Here is an 18,500-nt window from a genome sequence, read left to right as displayed (position 1 = left end):
GGATATCCATGATATACCCCACTAAACAAGAAGCTAAACAAGTAGGAACACAAAAGCAAGAAGGTTTTAATATTACATAGAGATGAAAATAAAATAGTAATAGGAGGCATATGGAAGGAGAGAACTGCGTAGGATATGGGATGGGGAGAGTAATGACATGTCAGGATTAGTTCTGGAGAAGAAACAAAGGGCCAGAGGGCCTGGGAAAAAATAGAAATCTATAGTTTCCTCAGTGTTTGGGAATGGGGGGCGATCTCTAGGAGTTCTCAGAGGCCTGGGATGGGGAAGGTTCCCAGGAGTCACAGCAAGTAACCTTAGCTAAGATGCCAAACAGTTGGGATATTGAACCTGAAGAGGTTATCTTCTGTCCTCAGGCACGACCACCAAGGGAAGAACAATTTGATCCAAAATCTTTCTTGCCTAACAGAAATGCAGGGACAAAGATGTGTGGAAGACTGAAAGAATGGCAAAACCAGTAATTTGGCTAATATGAGACCCCTCCCAAGGGCAAGCACCAATAGATTCTTCTCCTATACAATACATCCTGAGCAGTTTCTTTACCTTCTACTCCTCCCAGCTCTCTCACAACTCCCTCTCCCTCAAATATAACCTCTCTTCACTTCCTCCTCATACAAAAGAGGGCTTCCAAGAGATGAGAGTCAAATAGAACTAAACAAGATACAATGAACAAGGCAAAAGCCCTCATACAGATGTTGGTTGAATCAACCTCGTAGGAGGAAAAGAGTCTCAAGAACAGACAAAATAGTAATAGAAAGTTCCACCAAACTTACCAAACTAACAGCCACAGCACATATGTAGAAGACCTGATATAGACCCATGTTGGCTGCATACTTGCCTCTTCAATCGTTGAGAACACATTTGCTATACACATATAAGAGGTTTCCTTCAGCAGTAGATGACAGTGGGTACGGAGACACATAGCCAGACACTAAACAGAAGGAGAGTATCCACTGGATGACTCTATCAGTTCCCTGCTCTCAGAAATGAAGGAGCCTGGTAGAAAACTGAGGAAAATCGCAGGAGTCAGAGGTACATAGGTCATGAGGAAAACATGGCCCATCAAACCTTCTATGTATATACTATTTTTAAATAAATGAATTTCGAGCTATATTTGGAAAGAAGATAGAAATAAAGATTAAAATGATAGGAGGAGGTAGAAAGGAAATGAGAAGGAGCAAGTACGTCTTTAATTCTCTTCTCATTTCCTTTCTACCTCTCCTATCATTTTAATCTTTATATTGTTTTTAATGTCTTTAAATTGTTTCACTGGAGGTTCGTAATGATACATTGTACTACCAGCTTTAGTAGTTGGAATGACATCCCAGGTATGTGATTTCATCTGACATTCACAAATATATTACTTAATTGTAAGTACAAACCTTAAATTAATATATAAGAGTTTTGTCCTTAGGCCTATGAGATAACATTCTTAATTTACATAACTTTAATTTACTGCATATACCTGATTTCCTTTCATGTGGCTAGCCCTTATTTTTGTGACACAGATAGATGAATAATAATGTGAAAATTTACTGACACTCTAACTTTAGCAACTATCTCAAGCTAAATTCCAGACTGTTTGCCATGCTGCTTCTGAGTAAATACCTGACCCTATATCTTGTATATATTTACATACAATTGATTGCATGTTTTTACCTAGGTTCTCAGAAGAAGCATCCTGAATGGAAGGTAATATCTTTATATTCTTTACTATGGCTTATGACCATTGCAACTTGTGTCAAGCAGAAAATGCAATAAATATGTTGTTTCAAAACTAACCAGAAAAATTCACCAACTAAAAGAGAAGATTCTATTCCACCTCAGTCATCAGTGTGGAAGCAGGAACAGAAACATCCATCAGGTAATTCTGTAAAACTTAATTTTCCTGAGACAACTGCTTCAAAACACCTAAAGTTATGATAGAACTTTCATCTCTAAACACCCCTTTCACAAAATATATGAAAAAGTAAAACATAAATGATCAAAACACCGTTTTATCTTCATAAATTCAAAATAATTTATTCTATTAAAATTTAAAAGAATAACATTGTTAGTATAAGTATGATATTTGAACATTTTTGTGTATGTGCAAGTAAATTCATATTCCCTCTTAGGAAGCATGCTTTTATGGATTATTTATGGAAAAACCAATATTTTAGTGTTTTAAAATGTATATTACATTTATGTCATGATTTTTACCTGTGTACTTATACCAGCTTCCTGGGAGGCTAAGGCAGATAATTCTTTCCTAGTTGGGTGTTCTGAATGACACTCTGTTATATACAAAAGACCTGTGTATGGGGTATATAGGTATTATATGTGAAATTCATCCTATCAGTTGACTACATGGAATTTGTTTTCTACTAGATGCTCTACCAAATAGGCTGTCTCTACATTTCATTGTCTCTTGTATTATATATATATAATTTCTTGTATAATATATATATATATATATATATATATATATATATATATATATGGAAGCATGTTTGCTTCCCATAACCTATAGAAGAAGTCCCAGGTTTAATAAATTTTCCTATTACTTTTAGAAATACTATCAGCATGAAATCTACATTTTTTATATTTGGTCAGCTTATTTTTGGCTATTTTTGTTTACTGGTATTCTTTTCTGTTTATTTTTAAATCTCCTAATTATATGGGATTTTTCTGAAGCCTGTCTATAGAGATGAACATGTGAAATAGCTTTAAAATTAGGCATGCAATGCTTTTTGATGTTAATGTGCATGAAGTTTCTTTGTATTATATATTTTGTATGTCAGTAAATATTAAAGCTAACTGAAATTTAAACTAAGAAACCTACTGTGTAAGTTTCATAATAACTTTTTCATCTATGGTTGCACAGACTTCTAGTTTAGAATGTTACTTCTAGTTTATTTTAACAATAAATATTGGTTAATTTCAACAGAAGTGGACATACACACGAAAGCAGATGGCAGCCTTAAAAATCTTGATAGAAGTGAGAGCACTCGGTCACTTGTACGTACTGTTAAATTTGAATTTCCACCTTTAGATAAATTTTACTAACCAATGTACTGTACACTCATCTGTACTTTTCTAGACATTCATTATTATGAAGAGGGCAAGGAGAGGGCGTATGTGGGATGGGGAATGTGGGAGGGGTAACTGAGAGGTGGGGTATCATTTGAGTTGTAAACAGTGGAATAACTAACAACAATGACAACAAAATTACTTTAAAAGCATTTAACTAGTTAGAAATATTGGGCTTTCTTATATTCTATTTTGTCTCAGGGCTAAATTTCTCTGGTTGTTTTTCCCAACAACTTTTCTTATAATTCCTTTTGTGTCTCTCCCCCTTCTACATTGTAAAACCACAAAGAATATTAGTAGAACATTACTAAATAATCCTAAATCACAGAGTAAATTACAGATCTGTCCTTACTCTGCTCCTGACAGGTACTGCAAACATATATTTCATTTTTCTCAAGAAAAATAGTAGAAAAAAACCAAAATAATGCTCACTGGCACAGGCACAGGCTAACTTTAGAATATAGTAGATCTGGCTCTAACTAAAACCTACCACATAGATATCTGGCCCGGTATTTGTACCTTGTAGAAAAGTGTAAGGAGACTGATCTTGTGGAACTACTGTGACCTATACTTGAGGTCTATAAAAGCTATTTAATTCATTTAAGATTGAAAAGTTTTTCAGAGAATCTTGCCATAAAATCAGCCATAGAAGCCACAGTCAAGCTCTGTTATTTTCCTTGGCCTTGATTCATTTTTTTACATATATAATATCCATGCAAAGACAGGAAGAAAGGTAATATTCGGGGTAGACATAGCAGATGCTTTTCTTTGATAAAATAAACAAATCATCAGAAAACATGTACTAAAAGACCAGTGCAAATATTACTGATGCTGTGTAACTATTCAAAACTGTTAAAGTTATTGAACTTTTCTATTATTGATGGGAAAAGAAATAATAAAAATTTAGAAAACTCAGAAAAAAGGTTTGAGTCTGATAGTATCCAATATCTAAGGAAAGGTATCATCATGGGAAAGACAAGTGAAATAATACTTGTTTATAGTATAAATCTTTATAATCCAAGATGAACAGGGCTGCAGGAATTTAGAGAACCAAGACCAGTCACAACATGCTTAAAACAGGGTTCATCTAGAAATGTGTTCTGATTACTTAATTATAAGAAGATAATAATGTTTACATAATAATAAATAAATGTATTCTATGATTGGAAATCTTTGTGGAATTAACTCCTAATACTTGTTTCACCAGGATAATATACCTGATCTTCAGATGTGCCACAAAATGCCTTCATCAGTACCCATGGTTCTTCAAAATGAAGGAAGAAAAGGTAAAGATTATATCACCAGCAAGTCATTTTAAAGAACTTTTATTGAATCAAAGTAATATCTTTCACTGGTCCAAAGAGTTACATTTGAAATGTAATAAGACATATAACTTATTAGGTTCTTTATGAATCATACGAATTTTCGCAATTATAAATTGAGATTGTCAAGGAGAAGGCCCAATTGGAACTATACAGTTGAGTGTCTGCTACATCAGCAATTTTGAGGAATAAGTTATTGGTAAGGAAACATGATAGCGAGGTAGGATAAAAAGATGTAATGTCTTTTTTCATTTTATTAGAGGATATTCTATATATTTATATTTCATACATTATCACCTTTCTGTCAATCCCACTGCCTTCCCTGTCCCATTGTTTCCATGAAGGTGCTCCCTCTCCCAACCTCCCTTTCCTACCTCAGCACCTTGGCATTCCCCTACATTGGTAAAGCAAGTCTTCCCTAAACCAAAGTCCTCTCCTCTCATTGATACCAGAGAATGATATCCTCTAGTGCATATGAACCTGGAGCCATGGGTCTCTAAATGAGAGCTCAGTGGTTGGTGTTATAGTTCCTGGGAGCTACAGTGGGTTTGGTTAGTTAACAATTTTGTTCTTCCCCTGGGGTTGCAGACCCTTTCATCTACTTCAGTCCTTTCTCAGCTCTTTCATTGGGGTCCCCATGATCAGTCCGATAATTAGCTGCAAGCATCCCCCTCTATATCAGTATGGATCTGGCAGAACCTAGGAGAAGGTATCCGTATGAGATTCCTGCCAGTAAACACTACCTGGCCTAAGAAAAGTGCCTGGGTTTAGTGGCTGCATACAGGAGGCATTCACAATTGAGCCAGTCTTTGGATGATCTTTTCTTCGATCGCTGCTGTATTTGTCCCATTATTTCCTCCCATCAGTGAGTGTTTTGATCTCCCTTCTAAAAAGGACTGAGGCATTCACCTTCTGGACTTCCTTCTCTTTGAATTTCATAATTTATGTGAATTGTTTCTTGGGTATTCAGAGCTTTTGGGATTAGTATCTGCTTATCATTTAGTACAATTCATGAATGTTCTTTTGTGACTAGGTTACCTCTTTCACTTGTTTGTTTAGTGTTACCTCAAGATATTTTATATTAGTTATGGCTATTGTGAAAGGAGTTGTTTCCCTAATAAAATTTCACCTTTAAGTTGAGAAAAGACTGAAAATTAATAAAATTGATATTTTAAGGAGCAATAAATGACTTTCTAAGAAAGAGAATGAATATCAAGAAAGATTTCAAATGCTATACTATACTTAAGAACAAAAATAAATTTTGAGATTAATGAATTCAATTATGTCATATTAAAGTTATGAAATGCCCAAGGGTTGAAATGGAAACAGTGGATACCAATTAGATTTTCATCTTTCTATAGTTACTATTATGTGATACGAAACTGAATTTAAACCCTTGTCTTACTCAGACATGATACTTAATTCGTGCTTATTTATATTGGGTATGTGAATATGTGGGTATGTTTTTAACATATGGTTATGTATGAATATGAAAGCTTTATGATGTACTGAAGGTCTCACTGGTTATCTCTAATTTCTACTTCAGTATAAATGCAGGCTAAATTAAATTAAATTAAACTGTAAATGAAAATTAATTAAACAAAATTTTACTAAACGTTTTGAACAATTTTGTATGGCTTACTTTAAATATCTTATCCATAAGTTAATTAAACTGAATAAATAAGAAATTCTTTCAACAGAAGAAGACCTACAAGTGAAATTGGAAGAAAATCAAAGAAACACTGATGGCAATGAAAGCATTCAACCATCTGTATGTAAAAGTTAATTGATCAATTTTAACTCATATTATATTTTTGTAAACAAGTGATGTGTTTTAAATTTTAATTTAAGCATTTTTAAATGTATTTATTTATGAATTAAGCGTCTTCAAATTTACAGAATTTTAAGAGGTCCGTTGGATTTTTTCTCCACTTTTAAATTTTACTTTATTGTTCAGGTGTAAAATTATAAAATAAAATTTGTTATGACTACCTGAAAACATAAACAATGGTATACAAATATCCTTGTTGTTATATAACAAACAGTATCTTCAACTTATTTTTATTTTACTTAAGAGAACTAGAAAAAAATAGACTACTAGTTACCTGATTACAGATGACATTGTTTGCTGTACTTAATTATATAACCAAATTCTGAGGAAACATCTTTTCAGTAGTTCACACACAAAATAATATGTGGTATAATTGATGTATTGGAAGTATAATATATGTGAATACCACCAAATATATTTTAAAAATGCTATGGTCAGAAAACTATATCACAATTAAAGGACATATAAAGTTAAATGTAATATTTTGCCATGTTGTAGAAAAAAATTAAGACAGCCCTACTATTTTTTTTATGATATACCAAGAAGAAAAAGTGCAAATGAGCATCTGTTAAGATTCACACACCCAATAAAATACCAAGACTACTAGATGTGTATGGGAGTCATCAGCTTTTTGGAGGAGAAAGGGGAGGGAAGACCGGTGGGTAGGAGGGCAAGAGGGAGGGACTGGTGTGAGAAAAGAGGGGAAACTGCCACTGGGATAAATAACTTAATTAATAATTAAAAATCCAAGAAACAAACAAAAGTTATAATTAAACTTAATACATCAATTTTAAGTGCCTAAATATTTTATTAAAAACATGATGATGCATCTTGAAGTTAGGTTTTTGTTTTGTTTTGTTTTGTTTTTTGTAAAAATAAATATATGACTGAAAGTTTGGTGTGGAATATATTGTCTACTGCCTACAATATGAATTTTCCATTTCACTTATCAAATGACTTTAACCATGGTTTTGATTTAGACAGCACATATTATATACTTTTCATCTATCATATATTAATATACTTGACTTTGACTATAAAATAATGGAATACTTGTTTTTAAAGAAGTTTAATTTCTTTTACTGTAGAGTAAATAGAAACTCTTGATACAATTTATTTTTATATTTGTTTTACTAGGATAATACGAGACACCTTCAACCAAGGAGTATTCGTCATTTGTTGATGGGATTAATCACAAGACCTGTGAATATTCTAAGAGGGAAAGGAAGTTGTAAGTTACCAATAAGTCATTTCAAGAAATACGGTTTTTTTTTAACTGAGATGAACAATATATTTTATGAACTAAGAGCTGTATATCAAAACATGTGGTAAGAATGATATGGTACTAAGTAAATATTTTAAAAGTATCAGTAACGTTTCAAATTTAAATGTTGATATGAGATCTGAAATATATATCTATATGGTAAGATATCATAAATATCAGAAATTTAATAAAGTATGTACTTAAAAGATAGAAAAAATGAGAAAAAGATACTGGGAGAACATGGGAGTAAATTTGACAGGGATAAATAATGGAAAGTTTAAAATAAAATAATACTTTTAGAAAAATAATTGGTAGAAGTTGTAAGTGTGCAATGTATGTGAATAAAGTTTAAAACACAGATCTGTCAAAAATAAATCTGAAGTTGTCTTTCCTTTTCATATTTTCCCTTTCTGGAGACTAGCTAACATCTTTGGTAATAGACTTTCACAGTTGTGTTTTGTGTATAGACATAGGTAAACAAATTTAGTCAGGCTTGCAGTTAGAAATGTTGTTTAAAATATGGCCACACCAAAAAAGAGTATCACATACATCAGAACAACCATAAGTATACTAATTTTAAAATCAAAAATAATTGCCAAAGTTCTTCCTTGAATACTCAAATTGTTGATCAAACTACAGAGCACAGTTGCCTATCTGTAACAAGTTAGTGTGTCAAATTTATTGGAAATACAATTTGTGTTTCTTTTTCATGAACATGTTCAATGCTAAAGGATGAAGTTACCTTATACTCCTTTATATACATGTTGATCAGAAACAATAAATATATACAAACTACATGGAACATGTAATCATACAATTATCATACCTAAATGTGAATATTTTATAAACTTCATAAGCCCAAGTTTATTCACTTATACAACTTGGGTGTAAAATAATCATTTTCTTTTAAAAGTTTAACATCAGATTTGAATTTCTAAGTTCTATACCAAAAAGGTGACTTGATATATTATTGGAATTATTGGTTGTAACGGTTTCATTAATGAAATACAGTTTTATGGGGTTTTTTTAATTCATTGACAATCAAGCAAATTATCAGGATTTTGAATGCAAAGCACTTTCTGTTCATCAATCAACACTTCAGCTGGTATATGTGCTGGTTCTAATTCAGTTAGATTTATCAGAATTATCAGGTTATTAAAACAATATTCTCAATCATACACTGGAATCATTATCCTCACAAATTTAAATCTAGAGTAACTATTTATATGTGAATTACAAAGAATGGCTTTCATAATTTTTGTGTAGCAATATGGAAAAGTTCTTTACATTTAAATCACGATAAAATTTCCTTGATTTGTTCTAGATTCTCAAAAGAAATGTACTCCACATAAGGTAAGTATTTTTATTTTCTCTATATGCTTCATCATATTTTATAAAATATAATTTAACTACAGAATGTTTTGTTTCAAATCTCATCCAGGATCCCATTGAAATACAACAGTTTGATTCCGATGCAAAATTGGAAGGACAAAAAATGAAAACGTTCACATCAGGTATTTTCACAAAGCTATTCTGGAAAGAGAAATTTTTATTTAAAAATCCACCTATTACCTTTAACATACAGATTGTAACATTTTCACATCAGCATTGCAGTTTTCTATTTTGATGATGTAAGTTAATAATTTTGAAATCATATTTTTGTTTAATTTTAATGCTTAAATTTTTTCATCAATTTCATTTGTTTCCTTTAAATCCTGATCACAGCTTCCTTTCCCCCCTCTCTTCCCATGACCTCCTTCTTCTCCTCTTCTCTGAGGAGAAATTAAGAGGACTATAGAGGGAAGTAAAGAGAAGCATTTTAACATTATCTAAAAATTGATATTCTTATTTTTTACTAAATTTTTCTCCAAATGTGTAAAAAGAATTTGTCCTAAATAACAAAAATATCAGTTTCAGCAATGTCTGAGAGAAATATTGACAATATTATAAAAGTGCTTTATAAATGAGTAAGTTTTTAGGTATTTCTAACTTTTATGTTTCTTCAACCTAGTTTTCACCCAAAATACCCATATTTGTTAGGAGATCTACTGGAGATAAAAAAAAAGTTTAAAATTTCCTGCGGTATATAAATACCATCTCACACATTTTTTTAAATTGGGTTTTTTAATTTTACATTTATAAATGTTATTCCCTTTCCCCATTAGAAACCCAAATCCCATCCCATCTCCCTCCTCCTGCTTATATGAGGGTCCTCATCTACCCCCTCCTGTCTCCCTGCCCTGACATTCCCCTACACTGAGGCATTATTGAGTCTTGACAGGACCATGGGCTTTTTCTCCCATTGATGCCACCTGGGGATTTATCTCATATACAGCCACCAAACCCAGTCAATATTGTGGATGCCAAGAAGTGCTTGATGACAGGATCCCAATATAGCTGTCTCCTGAGAGGCTCTGTCAGAGCCTGACAAATACAGAGGCAGATGCTCACAGCCAACCATTGAACTGAGAACTGGTCCCCAATGGAGGAGTTAGATAAAAGACTGAAGGAGCTGAAGGAACTTCCAACCCCATAGGAAAAACAATATCAACCAACCAGAGCTCTTGGGGACTAAACCACAATCTAAAGAGTACAAATGGACAGACCCATGGCTCTAATTATGGACCATCCAGAAAGTACCCCATCTAACACATTTTTAATTCTGTATACATACTAGCCTGAAGACAAAGGATTTTATGATGTCAGGTGTTTGAAGATAACTTTAGCAACAAAATCAAGATCCCTTCATATTCTTTATTTTTTATTGAAAATAGATTCTTTAGTAATATATTTTGATTAGAATTGCCCCTACTCCAAAACTTTCCAGATTTTCCCACCTCACCACCTACCCAAATCTACAAACTTTCTTGCTTTCTATTATTAGAAAAGTGACAATTACATAATTTAGAACATTAAACAAAAAAAAAGATAGAACAAAACAAACAATCCTGAAAAAGCCAAAAAAAAAAAAAAAAAAAAAAAAAGACAGAAAAACAAAGAGCAAAGACAAAATGGTAGAAAAAACACATATAGATTACAGATGTGTTGGCACACACTAAAATTCTGTAAAGCACAAAAATCCTGAAACCATAACATATAATCAGAAGGCATGTAAGATAAAAATAAAAGAAAAAAACAGATAAAGCATTATGAGACAACAACATAACGTGTTGGTCTGGCTTTGGGAGTTGTTTGTGTATGTGTGAGACTCTATTGGACAGAACCAATTTCACTTGTGAGTGGTTGTTCATTGGAGATCACTTCTCGGTTAGCAAAGCCACTAATGTCCACTCTGTCTGCACACCCATTTAAGTCTGTCCATGCTGTCTCGGACCTTCTCAGTTGACTTGTATAATAAATTTTGTTGTTTTTAGATGGTCTAATGTCCTTGTCCTGCTCCATCTCCTATGTTAAATATATGTATCAGTTTTTGTGTTGACATTTTATGTAACTTGTCATTATATGATATCTCCTGAATGAGAATCAAAATGCCACATGTAATAAATTATTCATTCATTAAAATGACTTAATTACTATTTTTTCTTACCTGTTGTATTTCCCTTTTGCATGAATTAACCTTCATTTATCAGAGTTGCTAATTATATTTCACAGAGTACATATCTCTTCCTGTTGCCATTGTCCCATATGCCTAAGACCCTTCTCAAGTTTCAATTCAATCTCCCCCTCTTGATATATCTTCCCTAAAAGCATTCATAGCTTTCAATATTCAATCTTAACAGGACTTTAGTGGTTACTGAGAATAAGACATAGTAACTGTTTATTCAAAGGCGGCTGAAAAGTGGAATGTGCCTATGCAAGAGCAAAAGGGGAACAGACTTATAAAGTCAATAAAGCTAAGGTGGTAGCTCTACAGGAGAAAATGAGAAGAGTCATTCACTTCATTCAAAAGAGAAACTTAGCATTCTACAAAAACTAATGAAGAAAAACTTCTCAAAGTCAAATAAATCTTAAAAGAAGCATGGAAAGTTTCATCACAGGGAAAAAGGAAATGAAAGCTATGTAGACATAGAAAATCAGGAGAATAGTTTTAATGCTTGACATGTAGTTTAAATTTTTCTGCTGTAAAGTATTAAATGGTATATATGTGAATTCATATGTATGTATGACTTTATATTTTATTTTATTTTTAAAATTAGAAATAAAAATCTTGGCCATATATTTCAGGTGATAGAACTGTGACTAAATCCTTCAATCCTTTCTTTCATAAACTAAGAAATAGTTTGTGTGTCTCAAAGGAGTACATTAAAACTTTTAGATAACTGGAAATACCTCCTAAAATAGCCTTGTAATTTAAATATAAATAAGCTGAGTTGAAATACTCAAATGGGGAAATAGAAAATAGGATATATTTTAGATTTTAAAATATTTAACTATTATTACAATCTATGCTGTTGTTTTTTTTTAATGCCGTTTGTGGTATAACTAAGAATGTTTATTTGTTATGAACAGAGATGTTAGAAGATGATCAAAACCTGTGTGATGGCAGCAAAAATAACCAGCCATTGGTATGTAAATGGTCAATTTAAAAGTCAAACATGAACAGGCTTTCTTCTTTCAATAACAATGTGGAATGGAGCAAAGAGCATTATGTTTTTAAACATGAAAATAGGTTATAATTTCATACTTTATTATAAATGTCATTAAATGACAAATGTTTCCGTCTTGAAGGGCTATAGTGACTGTTAAGGTATAAGCAATAAACATCAAGGAAGGTAACAACTATAGATTCTGCAACAGTCTCTGCACACATGGGTTCAGGGGTTCCTTCCGTGAAGATGCAGGGTTATGTGTCCATCAAAGAAGGACAATTTCAATAGAAAACGTCAAAAAGCCTTGAAGTACCATGAGATGCTAAAGTATCATCATATTTTACAGTCCCTGTTGTTTTTACTATGCCAATATTACTACTGGCATACGTTCTGAACTAGCTTATCTCTACACGTGTGACCTTTTACACAAAGATAAGCAAAAACACAGGTCAATTGAGTTTATCTGTAAAAACGTTTGTTTATTTTTTATTAAATTTTTTTTATCTATTTACATTCCAAATGTTGCCTCCCTTTGTGGTTTCCCCTCCCAGAGTTCGTCATCCCATGTCCCTTCTCTTTGCCTCAGAGAAGGTGCTCCGTCATCTAACTGCCTACTCACTCCCTTTACCTACCCCTACTTCCCTACCTCCCAGCATACCCATCAAGTCTCCACAGCACTAAGCTCGTATCTCCCACTGACTGAAGCCAGACAAGGCCATCCTCTGCTACATATGTGCTGGGGCCATGGACTAAACCATTAATGCTCTGTAGTTGGTGGCTTAGCCTCTGGGAGCTCTGAGGGGTCCAGGTTACTTGATGCTGTTGGTCTTTCTATGGAACTGTAATCCTCTTTAGCTCCTACAGTCTGTCCCTCAACTGTTCCTCAAGGGTTTCAGACCTCAATCAAATGGTTGGCTGTAAGTATCCGCATCTACCATGATCCACTGCTGGCACAGCCTCTAAGAGAACAGCCAGGTTAGGCTCAATTCTGCAAGTACAACAAAGCCTCAGGTGCCAGCACATGTCATGGATATCAAGTTGGGCCAATCACTAGATAACTTTTTCTTTAGTCTCTGCTCCATTTTTTGGACCTGACAATTCTGGGCCAAAACCATTAAAAGTGGTTCTGTTCTTCCACTGTGGGCCCTGTCTGTGTACTGGGGTGGTTTCTTCAGGTTTTATCTCCCCACTGTTGGACACTTAGGCTAAGGTCATCCCCACTGAATTCTGAGAGCCTCTCGCATCCCAGGTGTCTGGGACTTTCTAGAGGTCCCTCTGCCCACCCACACTCTACAAATGCATATTTCTATTCCTTCTCCTGGCCCTCTGAGCTTTTCTCCTGTCTCCTGCTCCTTCTTTCCTCTCCTCCTCCCCTCTCTCTCCCATGTCCCCTCCATCTGCCTCGAGTTATTAGCTTCTTCTGTCTTCTAAATGGGACTGAAGCTACTCAGTTGGCACTTCTTGTTAAACCTCATAAGGTCTGTTTTACATTGTGGGTTTTCTGTACTTTTTGGCTAACATCCACTTACCACATCACACATGTTTTTTTTTTTTTTTTTTTTTTTTTTTTGTGTGGGGGGTGGTTACCTCACTCTGGATAATATTTTCTAGTTCCACCCATAAGCCTGCAAAGCTTTTAATAGCTGAATAGTATTCCATTGTGTAAATGAACCACATTTTCTTTATCCACTCCTCAGTTGAGGGATATCTGTTATTCCCAGCTTCTGGTTATCACAAATAAAGCTGCTGTGAAAACAGTGGAGCAAATTTCCTTGTGGTGGGTTGGAGAATTTTTCGGGTATATACCCAATTACAGGAGAAGTATAGTTGAGTCTCTAGGTAGAACTATTTCGAATTTTCTGGGAAACTGCTAGGTTGATTTCCAGAGTTGTTGTACCAGTAATGGAATAGTGTCCCCCTTTCTCTACATCCTTGTCAGCATGTGCTGTTACTTGAGTTCTTGATCTTTAGTTTTGATTCTGATTAGTGTAAGGTAGAATCTCAGGGTTGTTTTGATTTGCATTTCCCTGTAGACTAAGGATATTGAACATTTCTTTAAGTGCTTCTCAGCCATTCAAGATTCTTCAGTTGAAAATTTTTTGTTTAGTTCTATACCTCATTTTATTATATATATATGTATATAATTATATATTATATAGTATATATATTATATATATAATTATATATATTATATATATAATTATATATACTATATATATAATTATATAGTATACATATTATATATATAATTATATATATTATATATATAATTATATATACTATATATATAATTATATATAATATATATATAATAAAAGTCTAACTCCTTGAGTTCTTCGCATATTTTGAATATAATTCCTCTATCTGCTGCAGTAAAAATCTTTCAATCTGTAAGTTGCTGTTTTGTCTTATAAGCTTTTCAGTTTTATGAGATCTCATTTGTCAGTTGTTAATCTTAGAGCCTGGGCCATGTTGTTTTGTTCAGAAAAGGTTTTCTTGTGCCAAATGTGTTCCCAGCTCTTTCCCAGTTTCTCTTTTATTAGAAGTGCTTCTGGATTTATGTGGAGAGACACTTGCCCACTTGAACTTGAGCTTTGTACAAAGTGATAATTATGGATCAATTTACATTCTTCTACATGCAGACAGACAGTTAAACCAGCACCATTTGTTGAATATGCTTTTTTTTTTCTTTTTCTTTTTCCTACTGTATTGTTTTGGCTTTTTGGTAAAAGAACAAATACTAACTTATACAAATTAAATGAAATGTTGTTTTCCAGTTGGCAAGGCGGTTTTAGTTCAGAAATCTAGTGAGTATCAGTAAAAAGAAAAATGATTGAGGGAGGATACGAGGTATATTTAGGTTTGAGAACTGTAAGAAATATCCCCAGCCAATCAAGTGTCCTTGCTGTTTTATCACTTTAAATTTCTATGTTTGGCTCAAAATACTATCATGTATAGTTATATCATGTTTTCAATATTTTTTAGAAAAGTGTTAATAATTATTTCCTCTTTTATTTCTACCCCTAAATCAGTCATTTTTTCTATATGGTTTTATTTGGAAATTTTGGTACACATTGTTTCATCATATTAATACATTAAATTTTTGGGTAAAACTTTGAGATAATACTCCAAAATAGAAGGCTAAATTATGAACTATGTAGAATTAAGAGTAGTTTTAAAAATCCATAGACATTCTTAAAGTAGAATTTCACTCAACTCCCCATTTTTCTTTTTTTAAAAGCACATCAAATTGCTATCTCAGCTACAATGTTTAATTAAAATGGATAATTTGGTGAATTTTTGAAATTATTGTAATTTCCAAGTTATCATACTTAAACCTGTTAAGTTTCAATCTGTTCCACGTCCCGGGGCACACCTACGTTTATTTTTATGAGCACCTTTGGGTCTTGAGATCCAAGAAACCAAAAAAAAAAAAAAAAAAAAAAAAAAGATAATAGAAGGCTCTAGAAGAAACATTTAGAAACAGAGAGAGGAGACCCTCTTTTGTTGTAGAAGAATGAAATGTCACACTCTAACTGTAGCTTTTAATGTTAAACATCTTTTGCATAGTGTATCTTTTATATCAGTTATACAGGAGTTAGAAATATTAGTCAGCAAAACACACACGGAATTTTCCATTTTATGGAAGGGAAATCTCTAAAGGAGCAGAGTCCCATATAGCAATTAACAATAAAATATATTTTTTAGGCAGAAATAAACAGAATCCCAAACTTTCCATTACCTCTTTTAAGAAACTGAGCACAAAGAGATTTTATGAAGTAAATTCATATAATTCAACAGTCAACTCATAAAAAGTATTGGAAGGGGCTCTTCATAATAAAGGAGAAATGTTAACCCACAGTATTCAACTCTCATTAAAGGTTGAAGCAGACAGGAAGAAACATACAAGCAACGAAACAGAAGATGCGACTCAATCCTATGGCTTTGCATTGGCTGCAACTGCACGTGATGTCTCCACGGCTTCTGTTGTTGCTGCTGTCGTTGCAGCAGCTGTTGTTGCTGCAGCTGCTCCAGCTGCTGCAGTTGCTGCTGCCTCTGCAGCTATAGCGGCAGTTTTCGCTGCTGCTTCTCCTGCTGCTGCTGCAGTTGCTTCTGCCGCTGCAGCTGTACGTGCTCTTGCTGCTGTTGCTCCTGAGGTTGTACCCGACAGTTCTGCTGTCCTTGTTGCTGCTGCGACTGCAGCGACTGCTGCTGCTTTTCCCGCTGCAGCTGCTGCTGGTCCTCCAGATACGGCCCCTGCTGTGGTTGCTTCTGCTGCTGCTGCGGCTGCTGCTGCTGTTGCAGTAGCTTCAGTGGCTGCTGCTTCTCTCACGGCTGTTTCTGCTGCTTCTGTTGCTGCGGTGGTTGCTGTTGCTGTCACTGCAGCCACTGGTTCTGATGCCCCCACTGTTGCTCCTGCTGCTGCTGCTATTGCTGCTGTGGGTGCTGCTACTGGTCCTGCAGCAGCTGCAGCTCTCGTGGCTTCTGTTGCCGCTGCTGCTCTCACTCCTTGTGTTCTTCCTGATGCTCCAGCGTCAGCTGCAGCCCCTTCTACTGTTGCTGCTGCTATTGCTGCTGCTGCGGCGGTTGTTGCTCATGCTGCTGTTTCACCGGCTGTAGCCGCTGCTGCTGCTGCAGCGGCTGCTGTTTCAGCTGTAGCATCTTCTGATCTTCCTCCTGCTGCACCTGTTGCTGTTGCAGGTACTGAAAAACAAAGTTTCATGCAACAAAGAAAGTATGTGGAGGAGGGAAAGCAGCAATCTCCTGTTGAGGAAGCAGAGAAACAAGATGGGTAAGACCCGGAATATTTAATACAGGTTCTTGTTTCCTCCCTTTAAATAAATTATAATTTGTGAGAATTTACATACCTAACAAATGTGGTTTATCTGGGGATAAACTTGAATGGACAGCCAAAAAAACAACCCACCACCAAAGTAAAATATCTAATCATAAATAATAAATTTAGGTGCCATTGTTTCCAGTTAATATTGATGCATGTGTCTAAAAAGATAACTAGGGTTGTCAAATTTAAGGAAAAAATATTTAGAAGCTAGTTGTATATCATTTTTGAGTATGATTTAGTAACAATGATACACACATTTAAAAATTATCACTTTTTATTTCTAACAATTTCACCTTTATAGTAGGAAAACATTACTCTTAAACACAAACACATATATGCTGCCAATCTATATTATTTATGTAACGGCTTAGTAGAAAAGTTGACACATATTAAACTTAGTTTAAGAATATTTAGTATACCTACTTTGATTGTACATGTGGGTACATGCACATGAAACAAGGATATTTATTTAAGCATCCTCAAGTTATAGAGGTGTATTTAAAATAATCATCAGTAAGAAATTAAATTATACCATCCATACAAAAATGTGGTGCATGAACATTTAAAGATGAGTTTCAATATATAGTGGACTCATTATTTCACAATTAAAATATATTAGAAACATCCACTTGAATAGTGTGTTTCAAGCAAATTTTGTTCTAGAACTACAACATCTGGAGAACTACAAAAGGAAATGGAATGGAATTCTATTTCTTAATTAACAGAAGTATTAATTTTTAGATCCATCTGTATTCTTCCCGTGGATTGTATGTTGATAATTGAAACCCTCAATTTTCCTTGGTGTTACTTTAAGGATTTTATCCATGGAATATAATATATCAATAAATGTTTCTGTTGTATGTTCTATGTTGATATGCAGTACCCTGGTAGTGTTTTCAAGTTTACTATCATATATCAGAGTGTTGTGCTTTTCTCCCTTTGCTTGGTAGGTCTATTTGTTAGAGTCCTCAGAAAATTGGATATACTTTTGTCAATGCACTAAGGCAAACTTGCTATCTATACTAGCACTTGAGGCTCATTATTTGGGATCACTAGGGTGACTACTGAAGATGTTTACTAATGACTTCAATCTCACTGCATGGTTTTCTGGTGTGTTGCATTATTATTGGTTTCCTGCCTTGTCTCCAAGTAGTGACAGAGCTGTGCTGATTTCTTGTTGGGCATGATGGAATTGTTCCCCAATCTTTGTTCAGATATCATTCCCATGAAATTTATTCTTTCCTGTCATGCATAATTAGGACCTTTTCTCTGTCCTCCATTAGATTATTGATTTAACTGTTGGCCTGCTGATAACAAACTGTTGTGTACTTGTCTTGAAACATCCTGTTAACAGTAGATTTAAAGAATCCTTTTTGTGATAAAAACAATCTTAGTTAAACATTATTTTCATTTCATGAAATATTTCATTTTATGTTTTCCTGTTTAATAGGTTTTCTTAAGAGAAATTGGATTTCATATATATATATGATATTTTTGTCTTAATAAATTGTTTTTTTTCTTTAGATTGTCTTAATAATTTGCCACCCCCACACACACCCTAGTTCTTTCTTAATGTTTCTTTTTAGTTGAAGAGGAATCA

General features: G+C 33.8%; 1 protein-coding gene across 1 annotated transcript in view; it reads left to right on the top strand.

Annotated features, from left to right (window-relative positions):
* Nucleotides 1-18,500, top strand: part of LOC308431910 (uncharacterized protein) — a gene marked incomplete at both ends in the record, with an annotated part of 176,624 nt that overhangs the window by 114,032 nt on the left and 44,092 nt on the right. The window contains 6 exons of the mRNA XM_080931510.1: nt 6,113-6,183; nt 7,381-7,474; nt 8,832-8,860; nt 8,949-9,021; nt 11,978-12,033; nt 15,939-16,849. Of these exons, the coding sequence (XP_080787636.1) occupies nt 6,113-6,183; nt 7,381-7,474; nt 8,832-8,860; nt 8,949-9,021; nt 11,978-12,033; nt 15,939-16,849 (1,234 nt within the window). The remainder of the gene's footprint in view (nt 1-6,112; nt 6,184-7,380; nt 7,475-8,831; nt 8,861-8,948; nt 9,022-11,977; nt 12,034-15,938; nt 16,850-18,500) is intronic.

Source organism: Micromys minutus (genome assembly GCF_963924665.1).
Source record: "Micromys minutus genome assembly, chromosome: 17".
Taxonomy (NCBI): domain Eukaryota; kingdom Metazoa; phylum Chordata; class Mammalia; order Rodentia; family Muridae; genus Micromys; species Micromys minutus.
The sequence above is the reverse complement of the archived record's forward strand: the minus strand, read 5'-3'. Positions and strand labels throughout refer to the sequence as shown.